Raw genomic sequence first — 22,119 nt, forward strand, 5'->3', positions numbered from 1 at the left:
AATAAATGACAATATTTATGCATTTGTCAGGAAAAGAACAGTGTCTAGTTTCTAATCGTCGTTGGTGACCATGCAAGCTGACATAAATTCTTTCCGTAACAATCTTGAAGGCTTGTCACCCAAGTTAGTGTTACCACATTAGCACTGTTGTGTGATTGGATCTCAAGGGCACATGTGAAAACTGTACAGCCCCAGGAGCCATTGTGGTGTGAAAAAAAGCCCTAGACTTCCATTATTAGTCCTTCTTCCTTTACTTACTATTCGTGTGATTTCAACAACTTCTTCATCTCACTGAGCCCAGGGCTTCACTTTCCTCCTTGGTAAAATGGGAATTGGTATATTTATCTCACAGGGTTATTATAGTTATTAAACAAGGATTTACACAGGGGCAGTTAAACTCTCAAATGTTGTATTGAATAGTGTAAGGTCATTCAATAAATCTGGAAGTGTACAAAGGGCAGGAAAAGTACAGTAAATGTTGACCACTGTTTTTGTGTTTGGTAGATTAAACAAGATAAAATAATTTAAAACCGCCAAATGAAGGACTTAGATTAAAAATAGTGGAAAAAATTCCAGATTTAAGTTGTTAACTGATGGATTTGGATTGTTATAAGTAGAGTTTCCTTCTATGGAAATTTTTTAAAAAACACATCTTCTGAGTTTAGAATCTTTATTGAATGACTGGATGCCTTTACAAATATCTGTGTAGGAAATGCAGGAGAACTCACTATGGAGAGAGGATAAGAATTAAAGGTGGTTTAGCTAGAGCTACACTGTTCCAGTTTGGTAGCCACTAGCTATGTGTGGCTATGAACCTTTGAAATACAGCTGGTCCAAATTTAGATGGGCTATAAATCTGAAACACGACCAGATCTCAAAGACTTCCTATAGAAAAGAAACATATTTATAACTTTTAATATGATCATATGTTAAATATCACTTTGGATATATTAGATTGCATAAAATATGTTATTAAAATAAATTTCACCTATTTTTACTTTTTAATGTGACTACTGAAAATTTAAAATTATGTATGTGGCTCACATTTTACTTCCGGGACAGTGCTGATCTGAAGAACAGCTCTCCGCAAGCTAACTCTTAAATTTATATCCTTTCAAGTTCAGATATTGAGGTCAAGATTGCTACTCTAATACTAAGAATGTCAGAAATTGTTTCTTCAATCCTATTTGTAAATACCCAAATTAGTTTTGATCCATGGTCACATTAACTTGTTGCAGAATTTTGTTACTCTGTAAGTGGCATCCGACTTTTAAAAGACAGTGTGAAGAATTCTCCTAGCATAAGAACAACTAGTAGTAGAATGAACAATACTTTCCAGGAAACTTCTTTTTATTTACTTTTTTAAGATGTTATTTTTAAGTAATGTCTACACCTAACATGGGGCTCAAACCCACGACTCTGAGATCAAGAGTCAGTCACATGCTGCACTCACAGAGCCAGCCCCGCACCCTGGAAACTTCTTTTTAAAAGAGACCACCTGAAACCGTTTCCTTAACTCTCCCTTGTTTGAGGAACAGACTGGAGAGGTCAAGCCCGTGGGGCATAGTTGCTTTACTCTTGGATGCCCAGAGTTCTTAGGAAACGTAGTGGTGGTGGTAGTACTCATACATAGTAAGCGGATTGATTTAAGTGTGTTTCTCCAGTTACGGTCCGAAAACCAAATATTACTTTCCATATTATTAGTGCCCCCTTTAAAGGGAAATAAATGGATTATTATAGGCACATAGTTAAGTATCAGGGCACTAAACATAGAAATTATTTTTTAAATCTTTTAAATGTCAAAGATTACAAATTGCAGTTGAACAAATTGCAAAAAATACGAACTGAAAAGATACAAGGAACTGTGGAGAGAATTACCAGTCATTATGGACAGAGTAGCACTGGAAAGCAGCCATGGTGACTCGGTCAGGGCACTCACAGGCATGTTCCGTGCAAATATCTCAGAGCAGTTCATCACAACCTCAAATCATTATCCCCTGCTTTTGAATTCCTTGCTACTCTGCCTCATGAGTTGGTTTGTAGGAAAATGCTATTTTTAGTTTGCTATATCAGCAAGGAATTAATAGCACTTAATATATCTTTAATTCACATTCACATCTAAAACCAAGCATTCTGAATGTGATACTCCTGGAATCGACAGTTTGAATGCTTATATAATGCATTTGTATTTTTCAAACCATGATTTTCCATTTGGGCTACTTAGTATACCCATTTAATCGACATCTGAATTATGGAAAATGGTACCATAATTATTCTAGATGTAAACCATCTTTTGCATCATTGCCCTTATAATTTCAAATATCTTTTTATGTTGTTAGTTTTGTGCTCTTCAGTGCTTTGCTCTTTAGACCCTGAAATGCCGGATCCAGTGATGTTTCAGTGGCTTTAGTCTTTGAAGGGAGGGTCCACAGCAATTGTGCCTTCGTTTCGAGGGTGGGTAGGTGATGAGAGACTAGGCCAGGAGCACGGTCAGCTGTATATCAAGCAGAACTGTGCAGGTCAGATGGCAGGGGTCTTTAGGACAGCCGCTTCTACTTGCCGTCCTTTGGTACAACAGACGTGGCACTGGCAAAGTGGGTATGAAAGTTGCAATAGGCTGTAGTTACATGAAAAGGGCAAAATAAAACTCCTTTTCATAAAATCTGGAGGCAGAACATTCTTGAAGAAGGAGAGAGAGAGAAAAAAAAAAAAAAACGGCGCAGGTATCTGATTTATGTCTCCTGGCTTCAGCCTGGCTTTCCAGCAACACTTGTCAAAAGCCTTCCTCACAGTTACGACTTTTCTGCACAAAACCCACACCTGATTCACACCTCTCCTCTCCTGCAGGACCTTCCCAAGCACTTTTGGAGATGGAGACCATCTTTCATGTGCCTCTGGCCTCTTCCTTTCCCATGAACACGGATTTATTTATTTATTTTGAAGAGAGAGCGCACAAGCAAGTGGGGGGAAGGGCAGAGGGAGAAGGAGAGAGAAAATCTCAAGCAGGCTCCCCACTGAGCACAGAGCTTGATACAGGGCTCCATCTCAGGACCCTGAGTTCATGATCTGAGCCGAAAGAACCACCCAGGTGCCCCCCACAGCCATTCTTTCGTGGGAATCCTAGCGCTGCCCCCTGAAGGCGATTGAGTAGACTCTGCAGGCCCTGCATCCCCTCCAGCCTGCCCTATTTCATCTGAGGTGAGGAAGGCACTGGTAGAGGGTAATAGTCATCTGGCAAGTGGCAGACCCGGCCCCAGGTTTCCGACTATAGATCCCGTGGGCTTTTCATCACTGCCACTTACACAGTGTTTTGTTTTTAAGCAGCAGCAAAAACAGAAAAGTCAAACCTTCTTTAACTCTGCCATTCCTTTCCTACAGCCAGATTCTTCTGATTTGATCATGTCTAAACCTGGCATGGCATCATCGAAGGACTGCTGACTTTGGAGTTGGACAGGCCAGGGCTCAGACCCAGCCATTGTGGTAGCTGTGTGATCTTGAACACATTTCTAAGCCTTGGCTTCCTCAGCTGTAAAGTATCTACCTCTTAGGGTTGTTGGCTCAGCAAGGGTAATGACTCTATTAAGTACTTAGCCCAGTGAGAAACATGATAAATTTTAATCTGTTATTACATAATTGTCTCCTGCATACGGACTTCAGACCTGACCTCTCCACAGAACTTGATCTTGCCCAGACTGCTAATGGTCTTTGGCTGACTCTTAAACAGCCTTTTCTTAACCTTCTCCAATTACTCATGCCTTGATTCCCTCTATTCCCTTGACTTTCTTAATATTGTATTATTAATTCTTCCTTTTCCAGTGGGTTCTCTTTTCTCTAATTTACTGACTTCCTCATCCTACTCTTACACAAGTCTTCTGTAGTTCGATCTACAACAATTGCTCTTATTAACAAAGCCAAGTTGAATTAATAAATCAGAGAGGAAATAACATTGTCTCTTTTGCTTCTGTAGTACATCCTCATGCTTGGTTCTTCTTTACCTGTTTGCCTTTTACTTCCAAATATAAAAATGTCACATTGGATTTTATTCACCTGCAAACAGGTAAAACTCCAGTGCTATTGACACAGGAAGGCTTTAGTTCTCTTGTTCCGTGTGGACATGGCAAGGGATATCTATGCCCAAAATGTGTTTGTACAATGATGACAATGGTATGGACAGTTTTATTTTCTCAAATAAGTGTTCTGTAACTTACACAGTAGTCTTACCTACATTGTCTGAATTTGTTCTTCAAGATAACACCATAACTAGTGTCCTGAATTGTTAAATATGTTTTATAGATGATGTAAAATAAATTTCTGACTTTGATGCTGGGTGGAAGCAGTGCCTTTACTGTTTAAATCATTTTGCCCTTTATTCCATGTAACTTCCCTGCTGTGTATCTGTAAATGCTAGATTTTTTTTAAAAGATTTTATTTATTTATTTATTTGACAGAGATCACAAGTAGGCAGAGAGGCAGGCAGAGAGAGAGAGAAGAAGAAGCAGGCTCCCCACTGAGCAGAGAGCCTGGGGCGGAGCTTGATCTCAGGACCCTGAGATCATGACCTGAGCTGAAGGCAGAGGCTTTAACCCACTGAGCCACCCAGGTGCCCCTGTAAATGCTAGATTTTAAGCTAAAGAATAGACAACATGTTCTTATCCACTTTAGGGAAAACTAAGAAAAAGAGGTACAATTCAAAACAGCAGATTGAGTTATTTATTACCAGATCAAGAATGTTATAAATTTTGAGGCTTGATTATAAGGGTTTGGGGAAAGTATTCTTGCTATTTACATTTCTTATTAATAAGAGCTGGGGCGCCTGGCTGGCTGAGTTGCTGAGGCATGCAAGTCTCGATCTCGGAGCCATGAGTTCAAGCTCCATGCTGGGCATAGAGCTTAATTACTTAAATAAATAAAAATAAGACCTGACTCTGTAATAGAGAGATAGATAGATAGATAGATATCAACTGCCAAAAATATGAAAAAGTTGTATCATCAAAGACTTTAAAGGGTAAAAAAAGCTTAGTTTAAATGGGGGATTTCATCTCTTTAGTTAGAGAAGTCTTCATGTTACCATAGATCACATCCATTCATTCATCATTCACTCTGATTGTCTTTTGTTCTTACCTAACAAAGTATGTGCTGTATTTGTTTTGCAGATCTAAAGCGGGAAGCCAGTATCTGTCATATGCTGAAGCACCCCCATATTGTCGAGTTATTGGAGACATATAGCTCAGATGGAATGCTTTACATGGTTTTTGAATTGTGAGTGTACATTTTTATTTTCTTAAGGGTTAAAGTTTTAGCAGTGCTAGTTTGGGATAATGCTAACACTTTTTAAATTTAACAATAGTTGTGAGCTCATCTGTTTTAAAAAAAAGTAACCAGAATAAAAGGATTATCTCATCTTAAGGTTCACAATGGCTGAGGAAGCAAAAGTTGGGCATATTTAGTTAACCTTCATTTTTAGTATACTTCAGAGACGAGGCTGTAGAAAGAATTCAGATGAATAGCAGGCCCCAAAATATACAATTCTGACCATAGTCTTATTGAAGAGAAGTGGGATGGTAGTAGAGGTCTCCATGTTGGAAACCTCTCTGGCAACGAAAAGCAAGTAACAACAGACTTCACTTCCTATTTTGATATAATTACCACATTGGCATATTAAGGAGATTCTGTAGATAACAGTGTATTTGATTTTAATAAACCACTTGACATGTTTGTCATAGAATTTTTGTCAGTAAGATGGAGAAATGTGAGCTAAGAATAGTATAACTGGGTAGTTTTGTAGCTAATTGGACAGCTGTGTCCAAAGAGACTGTATAAAGCTTTATGGGATGGTATCCTGTTCTTTCCAGAATTTTAATCGGTAACTTTGATTAGGACTTCTCATAAGGTGGTAATCGAGGCGTTGGCCAGGACTGGAGTCATTTTAAGACTCCACTGGGGATGGATTTCCTTCTCGGCTCACTCACATGCTTGTTGGCAGTGGCCTATTAGACAAGAGCCTCAGTTCTTCAGGAGCCATTGGCCTAGGCTTCCCCGGGTTCCTTGTCACCGGGCCTCTCCATTTGGAAGTCAGTTTAGTAACCTAATCTCAGAAATCACACACCATCACTTCTACCATATTCTGTTAATTAGAAGTAAGTCCCCAGATCCAGCCCACACGTAAGGCCAGAGTATTACATGAGGGTGTGAGCACCAAGAGATACTGGAGATCCTTGGGAGCCATGTCAGAAGCTGCCCCCTCCACGGCCCCCACTCCTTATCATGGAGGGCTGGCTCACACACTGAATTTCTAGATCAAAAAAAATTTTTTTATAGCAAAGGAGCTGAAACAAAAAAAAAAAGGAAATTTAAGACCAATTAATACAAACTCACTCATTCACTTATATAAGTGCAAGATCACAATAAGCTTAGTTGCAACTGCTTTGAAAAAGAGAAATGTTTTGAAAGGTAGTTGTTGCAACAGCTTTTTTTAAAAAAGCCCTGAATGGAACCTTGGGCTACATTAATTAAGAACAGATAGTATTTAGAATGAAGCCCACACTCACACTGTTATTGTATACTACCTCTTCTCCCTAGAGTGTTCATAGTAAGCAGGACACTGGCATGCTGCCTGAAGGAGATAACAAGAGTGGGAAAGAGCCTACAAATTTTGCCTTAGAGCCACAGTCTTCAAAATTTTTGTTGACATACCTGCTAAAAGAATTTTGAAAACCATGTACCTCCTCACATACTTTTGGAGTTGATACATAAAAACTTCTATTGTGGGGCTATCATTTTTAGTGTTTTGTGTATTCTTTTAAATATACTTTCTTCAAAATGGTAGATCAGCACCTTTATCTCATCCAGCTTATGGAAAATGTCTGCTGTGTGACCTAAATGGCAGAGCTAGTCATCATTGTCAAGCCAGTCAGCCAAATCAGACTCACTCTCTGTCAGAAAAAAATCTGCCTTCATTTTCCAAATAAAATTAAAGTGTTAATAGATATCCCTGTGCCAGTCATCTTATGATTGATTTTTAATTCTAAAATAGATAAGGTTTTGCCATGCATATATTGTCTGGATGAAATAAGGTGGCTGTTCTCGTTCTTTCTGAAGCAATGTTTTGCTCTCAAGAGTCTCTCCCTCGGGAGCTTTGCATTCCCTAGTTGTCTCTGAAGCTAGGCAGACTTTTCAGGATGGGTGAGCAGTTCGTCTTTTGAGATGGGCTCGTATGAGTGGTGATGTAAAAGGAAAACTCAGCAGACCGTAGACTTGTTTTCAGATAGATTAAATTATGGCAAGTGAAGAAATGGGCATTGGTTGCCTTAAAAAGATCCTAATTCTCATATCTCATGGAAGGGCCTTGGGTACTCCGAGAGATTCCCAAATCCCAGTTTGAAGACCATGGAAGAGTTGTTGAAAAGACTGGGAAGCTTTAGTTACTCAAGTATCCACTGGTTTTCTTTTTCTGCGGAGAGAGTCCTCAGAACAAAGGCCATGGTAGAACATAATGGAAGTCTTCAGTTATTTAAAAAGGTGTCATATGTAAGAGGATTATATGTTTGTTAAGTGTAGGGTCAGGGGCTGTAACTGGAATCAGTTAGCAGGAGGTCAGTTCCACCCCTAAGCAAGGAAGGCCCCTGTAGCAATCAGACTAAGTCAGTGAATGAAGCAGGCTGTCTCGCAGAGTACGCAGTTCCTCACTAAAAATACCTTGAGCTCAAGCTGGACCCAGCAAGGAGGCTAAAGATAAGGGTTTGATTTTGGGCTCGGGAGGGCCGCTAGCGTCCCTTCCAATTTTAAGATGTTATCATTCTTTTTCAGTAACTTTCTCTGATTTAATTTATTCTTTATTCAAGGAATCTGTTTTTATCCGTATTTTTATTCACTGAGAAAATGAAAAAAAAAACCAGTTTTGTCATATTCTCTAAAGTAATGAGCACAGAAAGCAAAATTTTAAGATTCACCTAAATTTCATCATGTTTGCTATTTGTTTCAATGGGGTCAAAGCAATAGTACAGTAGAGAGAAGATAATCTTTGGTGTTATAAAACTTGGGTTACTGTCCCAGCTCCATCACTTTTACGGATTTTGTGACTCCAGCCACGCCATTTAGCTTCTCTGAGCCTCAGGGTTTTTTTTTTTTTAACCTTTAAAATCTTAATAAGGATTATCAGAACTAAATGGAAATTCATTTTGTAAAATAGTGAAGTATGCTACAGCTGGAAAGTATTGTTTCCAGGGGATTTAGCAAGTTAGTTTTAGTCTTTCTGTTAAATTCTGAGATTTTATAGAGCTGATTTTTCGTATGATTCAGTCATGATTGAAATAACTCCTCGGTGCCTATGTGTGGAGATAAGACTTCATTAAAGTTGCATATCTACTGGTCATCTCATCTCAGTGTTAACCCAAGTCACAAGAACGTGGCTCTATAAATTAATTTTCTGAACTTTTTGTCTTGGAAAATTTCGATAAAAAGAGAATAGTGTGAACCTCAGTGCACCTGTCACCGAATTCAACAGTTATCAATATTTTGCCTTTTTTGTTCTGTGTAGCATTTACTGTTGTCTTTTCTTTTTTTTTCCTGGTGATTTCTAAAGGGATACCATGTCACCTATAAATATTCCTGTTTGGATTTATAAAGAAGCACTTGATGTATAGATATAGATATCAATCATAATAGTATAATCATACCTAGCAAAATCAACAATCATTCCTTAGTATTAGGTCACATTTGGTTGATGTTCAGTTTTCCCTGATTGAACATGAATTTTTAAAAGATCTCTTTCTAAATTTACAATTATTTTATTAGCTCTGGGGATCTGGAAGTGGATTATGAATTCACAGTTAAAGTAACTTAGTTATTTCTCAAAAGGGCCAGAAACAAAAATAGAAATATAAAATTGTTCTTTGTATCATTTTTTATAAATTCACCTCAACAATTGTCCTTGTTCACTTTTTTGTGTTCTCTTTGATCTCCTGGGTTTAAACAAATGAATAAACAAAAGACTAATTTACTAGAAAATTTAAGGTCCTTTGGCTCAAAGAGCAAAGCAGTAAGTTTGTGTGTGCCTCCACCTACTGGCTAGGTAAGAGATTGTCTGTACAGTTAAAATGTAGACAAAGCTACTGCAGAATTAGTTCTGTGTTTCTGGCAATAGTTGTAATGATCCCTGGTATCCACGGGCTCATTGCTCAGGTGATGGGTTATCCAGATCCATTTCCCAGTTTTAATGACCTGCCGCCAATACAGAGTAGACAAAGGGAAAACAAATGAAATAAGGTCAGTTGACTTTGCAATTTTTGGCTACTTGGAAACAGCTCTGATAATTTTGATGAAGAAAAAGAAATCAGTGACTTTCTTAATAGGTATTTGTATCTGCCTTTGCCATAGACTGTGTATAACCAACTCTCCTTTTTTTTCCCCTTAAGCCAGTCATGAAATTACATGGCCCGATCAGGTTGCTTATGTTAGAAAACCCGTCCAACTCGTTGGTACCCATTTAATTACAAATGGTTTTAAGTTTAAAGCATATTTCAATTCAGAGACTCACAGAAGCAGAATTTTAGAGCCAGAAAAGATTAAAGCAGTAGATTTCAAAACTTAACATTGAAAAATCCTAAGGAGAACTTGTCAAATAAGCTTGTACCCAGGCACCACCCCTAGATATTCAGTTTCAACAACTGCAAGTCCCAAAGTGGGAGGAGGTCGGGAGATGATTGACCTTTAAAGTAGGGGCATTACAATTTAGAGACTGTGCTGTCATTTTCCCCCAACACACACAGTCGTTTGTTAGATATCTGCATGTGTTTGCACTAGATCGATTGCTTTGGGATTACACTTAAATTTGGACTTGTCTACAATAGTTTGCTGAAACATATTTGAAAATATGGGTCCAATTTTGAAGATGGGGCTGTGTTGTGCCACACCCACTTAAATTAAATGTTTATTTCTAAGTAACACATCCGGGCTTGTCTTTAATAGTGTCTGATACTTGAGTTAAGCTGTAAATCCTAAATTGGCTGGCCGAGGAATTTTAATTACCTTATTATAGAATGATTACATATACCACAGGGAGACTTTTGTAGTAATTAAATATGGATTTAAAATACATGTGACATGAAAACAATAGTTTGTATCTTTTAAAATAATATTAGCAGTTTGTATTTTTGAAGCTCACGAGGAGATAGACTGATAGCTTTTTTATTTTTTAAATTTTATTTGTTTTTCCTTTTGGTCTGGTGTTTAAGCTTGGGGAAGGAAATATTTGTGGAATTCATTTATGCTGCTAAGGTAGAACCAATTTCTACTTACTAGCAAACTTGCCCAGGAAAGGGAAGTATATTTATTTCCTATCGAGCAAGAAAAGTCTGGACTGTGGCATTGAAAATTATGTGAAGATCTGTATATATTTTTAGAACTAGTCTGATCTTTTGGGTTTTTTTTTTTGTTTTTATGTATAATGATAAAAATGCTGTTCATTCATCAGCACATATTTATCAAACACCTACATAAGTGCTGGGTAATAGGAAATGGTTGGAAAATATCGTTTGATCCTAGTAAACATCAGAAACTTGATACTTAAAGTCATGCAATAAGATTCATGAGAGGATGTAGCTGGGTGCCTGTGAAGACCTTGGATAAATACCATTTGAAAGGAAAAAAGCTATCATCATAAACTTTAAAAAAAAAATTAAACATTTATCTGAACTAGCTTTACCACTAAATTAAATGTTTAGTTTTATATTAGTTTTAAGAACTATGTGTCAGGGGTCCCCCAAGACACACCCCCAGGTTTGTTGATTGACTAAGGAGGACTCCTAGGACTCAGCATCTAGTTGTAGTCACAACTGGGATTTATTGCAGCTCAGAGATTCTATAAAGCAAAACCAGCTAAGAGAAAAGATATATGAGTTGAAGTCCAGGGGCATCCAGGCACAGGCTTCCAAGGGTCTTCTGCCAGCAGCCAGTTGTGATAACACGTGTGAAATGTTGCCAACCTGGGAAGCTCATTAGAGACTCAGCACCCAGGATATTTATTGGGAGCTGGTCATGTAGACACCCTCTGCCTGGCCAGTACCATCTTCCAGCCTCCCAGAGGGAAAGCAGGTGTTCGGGATAAATCATATTGTTTGCACAGTTTAGACACAGTGAGCCACGCTTTTCAGTTAGGATGGGAGGAACCCGTCCAAGTTGCCAGATGCCAGTGGAGAGCTAACTCCATAGACAGGCCTTTCAAGCCCTTTCAAAAGCTTAGGCCTGCTATCTTAATTCTACACAAACTAAAAACAGATAAATTGAAGGGTTTGAAGTTGATTAGCTCTTGGATCTGCAAACAAAATATAATTACCTGTAAAGAAAATTGTGGAGTTTGGATTTTTTTAACTTTTAACTGTAATTACTTTACCATTTTGACATCTATTAACAGAAAAATGTAGGAACCCCAATTTTTCTATAAAACAAAGCCTAGATTGAGATGCTACAGTGTAGAATAAATTTTAATTTTTGAATGCTACATTACAAAACAAACTACATTCTGATGTCTACTATCTTAGAAATGAATTTGAAGTTGTCACTCTGGTAAATTTTTTTGTATGTGAAAGCTGATCTTAGCCACTAAAAATAATTTTGAAATAAGTTTATATGCACATAAAATAAGAAAATTTAGTTAATTTTCCATTTTTGAAAGAAGTTTGTTCATTTAAAAATAAAAATTATAAGTTTCTAGTATAAATAATCTTTACAATACACATACTTTGTACTGATTTAGAAATTGTGAAAAATTATAATAAAAATCATACCACTTACAAAAGTTAATCACAGTGAACATTTCAGAACATTTTCTTCTACTTATATTCATGATCACAGTTGCACTCATTTTATATATGCAGTTTTGTTTCCCAATTCTTTTCACTTACTAGTTTTAAGCATTTTGCTGTGCCGTTAAATATTTTTTAGATACAGTAGTCTAATGGTTGCATTAAGATATCTCAACTATATGCACATGCCATATTTAATGATTTCCTTAAAGTTGGACATTTACACTGTTTTCCGTATTAGAAGTAATGTTATGATTAATAATATTTTTTTTTAAAGATTTTATTTATTTATTTGACAGAGAGAGATCACAAGCAGGTAGAGAGAGAGGAGGAAGCAGGCTCCCCGCCGAGCAGAGAGCCCGATACGGGGCTCGATCCCAGGACCCTGAGATCATGACCCAAGCCGAAGGCAGCAGCTTAACCCACTGAGCCACCCAGGCGCCCCTGATTAATAATATTTTTGTACATAATTTCTGTTCACACTGGCTGATTGCTTTATTTCCTCAAAATAAGCTTTTAGAAATAGAATTACTGGGTGAAAGAGTGTATGGATACATACAAACACCTACATCACATATAGATGTAACCTTATTTTATACAACCTGTTTCATTTAGAAAAGTACATACACAGAACTATACAGCTTAAGGAATTATTTTAAACTGAAGAACCATTACCTACAACCAGATCAAGAAATACAAATACAAACACTACCTATAATACTCTTAACCACAATCCCCTTCTTTTCTCAGGTTACCTTTAATCTAGACTTTACCTCCTGCTTTCATGTCTATACCATCCATACAGTATCCCTGAGTAATATAATTTCAGTGTTATCTGTCTTTTAAAATCTTTATTTAAATGGAGTCATACAGCATATACTCTCTTTTGGTCTTTGATCCAGGTTGCTTTGTGCTCCTCTATCACTGTATAGTATTGCAATGAACAAACATTCACAATTTACCTACTCGTTTTAATGTTACTATGTATTTGGGTTGTTTGCAGATTTGGCTATTTTGAACAGTGCTGTTGTAAACAATCTTGTACATATATCCTGGGCATAAACCTAGGAGTGGAATTGATAGGTTTTAGAGTTTATACGTCAGTTTTCCAAGATTATACCAACTTTATTTTCTAAAGCAGATGTATCAACCAACCTTTTACCTATGGTATTTGCCTCTCCTAAGGTGATTCAAGTCCTGGTTTTCCTGGCACTGCCCCTGTTTAAAAACATGTCATTAGTCCTTATTAACAGCACTCTCCTTTTTTCTCATGATTATTTATTGCCTGTGTTGCACACTCTTGCTGATACTTGGCAATGTCAGTATTTTTAATTTTTGCCACTTGGGGTATAGTGCAATCTCATTGTGATTTCTCCTGATTACTCTTCCCTAATGGCAACTGTGTGATGTATCTCTTCATTCTTTTAATGGTACCTTTGGATTAACAGAAATTTGTAATTTTTTTTAAAGATTTTATTTATTTATTTGACAGAGATCACAAGCAAGCAGAGAGGCAGGCAGAGAGAGAGGGGGAAGCAGGCTTCCCGCCGAGCAGAGAGCCCGAAGCGGGGCTCGATCCCAGGACCCTGAGATCATGACCTGAGCCAAAGGCAGAGGCCCAACCCACTGAGCCATCCAGGCGCCCCAGAAATTTGTAATTTTAATACAGTCCAATTTATCAGTTTTTTTCTTTTATGGTTACTGTTTGGCTCTTGTTTAAGGAATGTTTACTACTCTGAGATTGTGAAGATATCCTCCTGTGTTTTATCATCCATCTAAAATTAATTTGGAGTACGCTCTAAGGTAGCAGTCCAATTTCATTTCTTTCCATGTGGATATTCAGCAGTCTCAGCAAAATTACTGAAAAGACTGCTCTGCAGTACCACTTTTGCCATAGATCAAGCACCTATACATGTGTGACTGTTCCCAGGTTCTGGTCTGGTCAGTTAGTATATTTCTCTGGCATTGTGGCATTGTGCCAACAACAGGTTGGTTATCTTATTAACTATAGCTTTGTATTAAGTTCTGGTAACTAATAGATCAGGGCCTTGTACCTTGCTCTTCTTCGGCCAATTTTTGAGGGATGTACTTCTCCACCTTTTCCATATACATTTTAGAAACAGGTTATCTATTTACACACACACACACATCCTTATTGGGATTTTGCCTTCAATTATTGTATCAAATCTTTATAACAGCTTGAGAATAATTGACATGGTTACAACATTGAGTCTTCCAATTCATGAACATGGTGTCTATCTTCCCATTTATTTAGATCTTTGATTTCTTTCAATAATGTTTTATGCTTTACTCTGCAGAGCTTGTATACACATCTTTTGATAGATTTGTTCTTAGGTATTTGTTTTTAAAGGTAGATCTGTCTCTCTCATCTCCTTTCTCTTCCCGTCCTTCCTTGTATTAACTTTATATTCCTTTCTATTCATCAAGCTGTATCAATCCCAATAATTTATCTGTAGAATCACTTGGATTTTCTGCGTATCTGATCATATCATCTGTGTATAAGGAGGATTTTGTTTATTCCTTTTCCATTCTTATACATTTTTCTTTTTCTAGCCTTTACTGCAATAGATTAAACATGCAGAACAGTGATGATAGCATTTATCTTTTTTTTTTTTAAAGATTTTATTTATTTATTTGACAGAGAGAAATCACAAGTAAGCAGAGAGGCAGGCAGAGAGAGAGGAGGAAGCAGGCTCCCTGCTGAGCAGAAAGCCCGATGTGGGGCTCGAACCCAGGACCTGGGATCATGACCTGAGCCGAAGGTAGCGGCTTAACCCACTGAGCCACCCAGGCGCCCCTGATAGCATTTATCTTTATTTCTGATCTTAGAGTTGGCTAGGCATGAATGGATGGTGAATTTTATCAAATGCTTTTTTTCCTGCATATTTTGCAATGATCATATGACTCCTTTGATCTGTTAATGCAGTGAATTTCATTGAGCCTTCGGCTAACCAAACTTGGTCATGATGTATAATCCTTATATTCCCTTTTATGTATTTCTAGATTTGGTTTGTTTGTATATATGTTTTAGACGTTTTATATCTGTATATGTAGAAAGATTATACTATAATTTTCTTATCCTGTCCATAGCAAGTCTTCATATCTAGATTGTGCTAACCTCATAAAATGAGTCGGGGAGTGTTCTCTGGTCTTGCTTGTTCTGTTCTCTTTATGATTGGTAGAACTCACCTGTAGACCCATTCAGGCCAGACTTCTTTTGTGAGAAGGGTTTTCATTTCTGATTGAATTCCTTAAATATTTATAGGAATATTTGGTCTTCTATTTACTACCCTCACTTTGGGTGAATTGTATTTTGCTAGGGATGAGTGAATTTTATTGAAACTTTTTAAACAATTTTGGCACAAATTGGTCCATAATATCTCCGCATTTCCATTCTTTAGGAATTTGTGCCTCTTCTTTTTCCTTCTCAGCCTTGCTAGCTATTTGCCAGTTTTATCATTCTTCTAAACAATGACTTTTAGCTTTGGTAATCCTTTTCGTTGCATATTTATGTTCTGTTTCAGTAATTTCTGTTTGTTGTTATTTTCGTCCTTCTACTGTGGGTTTAATTTTCTGGGGGTTGTTTCCCCCCTTTTAAGATTCAACCTTTTTGTACCCATAGGTTTTAGATGTGTCTTGTATTTAAAGGCATATACTTTTTTAAATTCTAGATTCTTAATCTTTGTCTTTTCATTGGAGTGTTTAGTACATTTACACTTCATGATATTTGGAGATAGTTGACTTACATCTGTGGTATTCTTATGTGCTTTCTATTGTACCTCCTATTATGTATTTCTTTTTTGCTTTCCCTGACTTATTTGGGTCAATTGAATATGTTTTATCATTCTGTTTTTCTCTATTAATTTGGAAATTTAAGTATTCTCTTCTTTTATCTTAGTGTGTACTTCAGGAATTACAGCACAGCTCCTGATGCATCGTGCTCTAATATTGATACCGTGGGTGTCTTCCTGAACAGGACAAGCGCTGTAGAACACATGAATTTGATGTAATGCCCCTCCTTTGATGCACAGACTGTTGTTTTCACGGATTTATATTTGTGTGCATAAATATGTAAGACACATGTATTTACATCACTCCAACTTCTGTTATTATTAATTTATATTTACCCCCACACTTGTCCTTTCTTTGTTCATTATTCTTTCAGCATCTCTAAGGTTTTATCTGGATTCATTTTCCCTGTGTCAGTCTGCTGGGTGCAAACTCTCCATTTTTATTAGTTTCAGAATTTCCTTCTATCCCCCTCAGTCTTGAAGGATATTCACTGAGTAGAGAATTCTGGGTCGGCTTTTTCTTTCCATTAGATACCATTCTCCTGTCTTCCGGCTTCCATTGATGTTGAAATTTAGGTAGCAGTCTGTCACTAATCTAAGCATGATCTCTACTTCACAGGTTATTAAAAAATGTTTTTTTCATCTTTCGTTTTCTTTGTGGGGTGTGTGCATGCGTGTGGGTGTCTTAGTCCTGCCTTCGATTCTTCAAGTCTCTTGAATCAGTGTACTGATACTATTTGTGGTTATGGGAAATTTTCAGCTGTTATCTCTTTAAATATTGCCTCTGTGCCTTCCTTCCTCTCATCACCTTTGTGACCCAGTTAGGCATAGACACAGGTCTACCTTATGGTATGCTCTATATCCTCTCCCTTCTTTTCAGTATTTTGCATGTTTTTCTTTTGAAAATTTATATTACTTTTCATTATTTTCATTTTCTTGCCAAAAAAATTCAAGCTCAGCTGTTATGTTCTGGGACATAATAAGCTTCATTATTTGATAAACTGTGCTGGACAATCTCACCGTAAGAAGTCCCTGTGGGTTTGCCTTTATTGTCTATCATTTTTGCTGGGTCTTGATCAAGATCTCTTACCCTTCAAGTACCAGATTCATTTTGACTGTATGTTGGAAATAATTCCAAAAATCACTGGCCTAGAATGACACTTTCTTCCCCCCTCTCTGGTGGAGAGAGGACTTTCATTTGCTTCTACTAGGCACCTTCAGGCACTAACAGTTTGGGACCATCTTAAGGTTTAAGGCTTATATTTTTAAGACCCCTCAGAGATCAAGCCAGATTGCAAGTATGTGAAGGGACTGGGCTGATTATTTCTAGTTCATCCCTAGCTCTTTAGGGTTTTAGCTCCAGGTCAAAGAGCTAACTGTGAGATTCCTTGGAATTCTGACCCCTTTTCTCTTAAAGATCTGTCCTGTAAGCAGATGTCCCCAGGGTAAGGACTGTTACCTTTCTGGGTTCCCATTCTTTCCCAGATTTTAGCCAACATTCCTGACAATTTGGTTAGTACTTTGATGCTTCCAGAAGTTTTTTATCCCACTTTTTTTCTCGTCTTCAATGGGAGACATCACCTAGCAGATGTCAGCAGTGCAGTTAAAACTTCTTTTACATAGTATCTTATCATTCTCCACACAGATTGTACCAATTTGTATTCAAACCGGTGATAGAGGACAGCACCCATGTTTACATTTTGATAAGTGGAAATGATGTTTTTGTTTAATTTGCATTTGTTTTGTTACTAGCATGGTCAAATATTATTTTAAGTATGCTTACCCATTTCTTTTCATCCATTCACTTTCTTTAGTTTTTTGCCATTTTTTAAGAATTTTAGTATTTATTAAGGATATTAACCCTTTTCATATATTTGCAAATATTTTCCCTATTGAATTTTGCCTATGGTACTGGATTTTTTTGTGTTGATTTTTTAAATAGGTAGAAGTTTACGTTCTGTCAGAAAAAAGTTACAAATAAGCAAGAGTGAAGATGGTTACGTGTGCATGGATTAGTATACACATGCCTTTCCTGGCTCTGCCCGCTGGGAGGGTACAGAAGCAGTGAAACTGTAGTAGTAATGAGCACACCCACACCCAGATCCTCATTTCTTTTTTTTTAAAGATTTTATTTATTTATTTGAGAGAGAGAACAATCTTCATTTCTAAGTATCATTCTCTGCTAGAAGAGCCAAGAGCTCCTTGGAGAGATGATGACTCCTAGGACTGGGGCAGAGAAAATAGAAGATGAGCCCGGAGTATTTTATATAAAGTGTCTGAAAGGAAGGAAATGCTCAAAAAAAGAAAAAAAATAGAATGATGTCAAAGAATCACAGGAGCCAACCTGAAAGAACTCCCAGTGGCCAAACCTGGAACAATTTGGGCAACAAAATAACATAGTATTGGATTATAACGCAGAGTATAAAATACATATCTATGAGTTCATACTGGTATACATAAATTATTGAATAAATTAACAATGGGAGGAAAGAAACAAGTCTTCCTTACAGAATTCCAAACAATATATGTAGATACTACTCCCCTCCCCCAGATGGAGATAATCCTCATCCTTCCTTCAGTGTTGCCTGGACGTGATGACTCAGTTTCAAAGAAGGGGATGGAAAGGAGAACATAGCAGCTTGACAGTAAAGAAAACTGGCTCACTGCCTTCCCCTTAAACAAAGAATCAACTTAACATCACCAGTGATAAGTCATGTGGATATCAAGTGTCCCCTGAGGTCATGGGAGGAGAAGGACACTTCACCTCTGTTGATATCCTTCCCCAAAATCTACAACCCCCATGGCAGCGGCAGGGGGGTGGGGGGACGAGGACTTAACGCAGATCAAAATTGAGGGACATTCTACAAAACACCTGGCCAGTGCTCCTTTTTTGGAAGCGGTCAAGGTCATGAAAAACAAGAAAAGACTGCAAAATTGTTAGAGACCAGAGGAGACTAAGGAGACTTAATAACAAAATGCATTGTGCTGTCTGTCTTGCAGGGGCTCCCAGAACAAAGTACATTACTCAGCAAACCGAGGTCAAACTACAGTCTGAGTACAATCAATAGCAATGTACCAGTGTTACCTCTTAGTTTCAGCAAATATACTATAGTTACCTAAGATGTTAACATTAGGGGAAGTTGGGTGAGAGGCATACAGGAACTCTGTACTATCTTTGCACTTTTTATGTAAATCTGAAATTACTCTAGGGGCCCCTGAGTGGCTCAGTCAGTTAGGCATCTGCCTCTGGTTCAGGTCATGATCCTGGGGTCTGGGGTTGAGCTGTGTCAGGCTCTCTGCTCAGCAGGGAGTCTGCTTCTCCCTCTCCCTCTGCTCTTCCCCTGGCTTGTACACACGTTCACTCGCTCACGCTCGCTCTCTCTCTCTCTCTCAAATAAATAAATAAATAAAATCTTAAAAAAAAAATTATTGTAAACTAAAAAGTTTTCTTCAGTCAAAACTAAACAAAAACAAAACCACAAGTCTATACCATTATTTCCAGTTTAAGATAATAATTACAGATTTTTATTAGCCATTTACTAGATATAAGGAATTTTTGGTTTTTAACATAATTTTGTTATTGCAACCATTTTACAAAGAGTCCTTACCTTATGGAGATAAGTACTAAACTATTTATGCATGAGGTGATATTAATGTCTGGGATCTGCCTCAGAATCAGGTGAGGGGTGAGTAGTGGGTACTGGGTTTAAAGTATAGGTTAAACAAGATTAGCTATAAGTTGTCAGGTGCTGGAGCAGGGTAATGGGTATATAAGGCTTCATTACTCTACACTCTCTCCTTTTGAAAGTTTTCCAGTTTTTTTAAAAGATTTTATTTATTTATTTGACAGAGAGAGGTCACAAGTAGGCAGAAAGGCAGGCAGAGAGAGAGGAGGAAGCAGGCTCCCCACTGAGCAGAGAGCCCGATGCAGGGCTCATCCCAGGACCCTGAGACCATGACCTGAGCTGAGGGCAGAGGCTTTAACCCACTGAGCCACCCAGGCACCCTCCAGTTTTTCTTAAGTGAGAAAGAAAATAGTTTTTGCTTTTTAATTTTTTTTAAGATTTTATTTGTTTATTTGACAGACAGAGATCACAAGTAGACTGAGAGGCAGGCAGAGAGAGAGAGAGGGAAGCGGGCTCCCTGCTGAGCAGAGAGCCCTATGCAGGACTCGATCCCAGGACCCTGAGATCATGACCTGAGCCGAAGGCAGCGGATTAACCCACTGAGCCACCCAGGTGCCCTGCTTTTTAATTTTTTATTCGTACATCTTTTCTCAGAAGATCTGGGTTCCTTACCACATTAACATACTTGCTTCATCCTACTGATTTAAAGATAAAAGTAAGACTACTGAAGGCAGATTAGGATTTCTTTCTCCTTTTTATCCTTAGGGTGTATCCCACCAGAGATACACAATCACAAGCACTGGGGTTTAAAGTCACTTAAATAACTTCCTGATTATGTGACAAGCTGGATATAGAATTAGGGTTGTTTATATCAGTTTGTTTTTTTTTTAAATTGAAGTTTTTATTGAGAGAAGTATAGCTTCATGTGTAGCTGTAAGAATACAGAGAGATCCTTGTAGATGTTGCTCAGTTTCTCCCAACATTAACATTTTGCAAAACTAGTATAATATCACAACCAGGATGTTGACATTGATACATTCTACTGATCTTATTCAGATATCAACATTAGTTTGTTTTTAATTGTAGGAATTGCCTCTATTTTTGTCTTGATTTAATTTTGTTTTTAGATTGCAAAAAGCATGTACATGTTTACAAAGTCAAACTTATTAATAAGGTTCATTCAGAAAGGTCTGGCTTGCATCCCCGTCCCCATTGACTTCCTACCTTCAAGAAAATTATTTCTTAAAATTAAAATGAGGCCATTTTGATTAGTTTTATTTATCTCTGAAAATATAAGAAGATACATATATATTACATGTTTTGGTACTGCCTGCCCTTCTTACACACTTGCATATATGCTCTTGTAAACCTTATTTTTAATTTAACAATATGAAGACACGAGGGATCTCTCCATAGCACTATGTAGGCATCTTCATTCCTGTTTATACCTGCTTAATAATCCATTATGGATATAGAATAGTTTGTTAACCCAGTCCCCTACTAATGAACACTTAGATCATTTCCAGTCTTCTTCAGTTACGTTAGTAACCTTGTGCCTACGTCATTTCATACTATTGCTAATGTCAAATTCCTTATGTAGATGTTGTACTACTTTGCATTCCCACCAGCACTGTATGAGTTAGACCTTAATTTTAAATTGTGATCTAAAGAACTAAACTAATCTCTCAGGTATTTACTAATTAATATGATATTTCATTCTAAAACGGTGCATAAATCTCAGCAGAGAGAGTTGTGTAGATAAATTCTGATTTGTTTGGCCCTTATGGGTGTCTGTGGACTTGACCAGAATGATGTTAACTACAATGGATGCTGTATCATTGTGACTGGGCCCAAGAAAATTTGTAGTACTCAGAAGTAGAGATAAAGTCATTTGCCCTTCCACCAACTGCTGACTTGAGTCAGTAGGCAGTCTCTTTGAATATTAGTATTTTTTTTGCTGGACTCTAGAAAGTATTGCTTGTCTTAAAGATATCTTTCATATTTCTTGTGCACATTATTGAGGGCTCAGGAGGTTCCCAAGAAATAGGGGCAAAATCTTGATGGGTCTATTTAAGACATGGCAAGGATTTGGAATTTTAAAATTGTGGATGCCATCACAAGCAAACTTATGTGACCAGACATCATTTTTAAAGTATTCTTTGGCTACAGTATTGCTGTAGGGTTGGATTTGGATGTGGGGAAAATTAGGAGACCATTACAGTGATCTAACATGAACACTGATGTCTAGGATAGATCAGTGTCAATAGAGATGAAAGAGAGTGAATAGAACCTGAAGATATTTAGGAATTAGAATAGACAGGATTTGATGATTGAATAAAGGAAGTAGTAAGGAATCAGGAGACAGATTTGAGTCTGGTCCCTGGCTTAAACACCTGTTACATGATGGTGCCTGGAATTAGTTGGTGGAGTACATTTTGGACATGCTGAGTTTGAAGTTTCTGTGAGACACCTGAGTGAAGTTGCTAAAAAACAAAGTGGAATATGTGGATTAAGAGCCCAGAGAGAGAGATCTGGAGGCTTGGGGATAGTCACTATTTAGTTGGGTTCGGAGAGTATAGAGAGGGAGAAGAAAACAGGACTTGAGAACGGAGGGTCTCCCAAATTTAAAAGGTTGGAGAACAGGAGGAATAGCTAACAAATGAGACAGAGAAGGAATAGCTGAAGAGATGGAAGGAAGCCCATGACAGCAAAGTATGAGAGAAGCCAGCCAAAGAGACTATATCAAGAAAAATATTGCAGGGAAATGAAGTTTGGACACATCTTAGTTTCATCCTTCACTAAACTCCCTTATTCCTCAGCCAGTGTCCTGCACTCCTGCTAGGCAGAGCTCCCATCCTGGCTCAGTTCTTAGATGTGCTC

General features: G+C 37.6%; 1 protein-coding gene across 8 annotated transcripts in view; it reads left to right on the forward strand.

The window, feature by feature from the left end:
• CASK (calcium/calmodulin dependent serine protein kinase) overlaps positions 1 to 22,119 on the forward strand; it is a 353,809-nt gene that overhangs the window by 127,058 nt on the left and 204,632 nt on the right. For all 8 annotated transcript variants that reach the window (XM_047715149.1, XM_047715152.1, XM_047715153.1 and 5 more), the window contains exon 3: positions 5,154 to 5,259. In XM_047715149.1, the coding sequence (XP_047571105.1) occupies positions 5,154 to 5,259 (106 nt within the window). The remainder of the gene's footprint in view (positions 1 to 5,153; positions 5,260 to 22,119) is intronic.

The sequence above is a fragment of the Lutra lutra genome, chromosome X, assembly GCF_902655055.1.
Source record: "Lutra lutra chromosome X, mLutLut1.2, whole genome shotgun sequence".
NCBI lineage: Eukaryota > Metazoa > Chordata > Mammalia > Carnivora > Mustelidae > Lutra > Lutra lutra.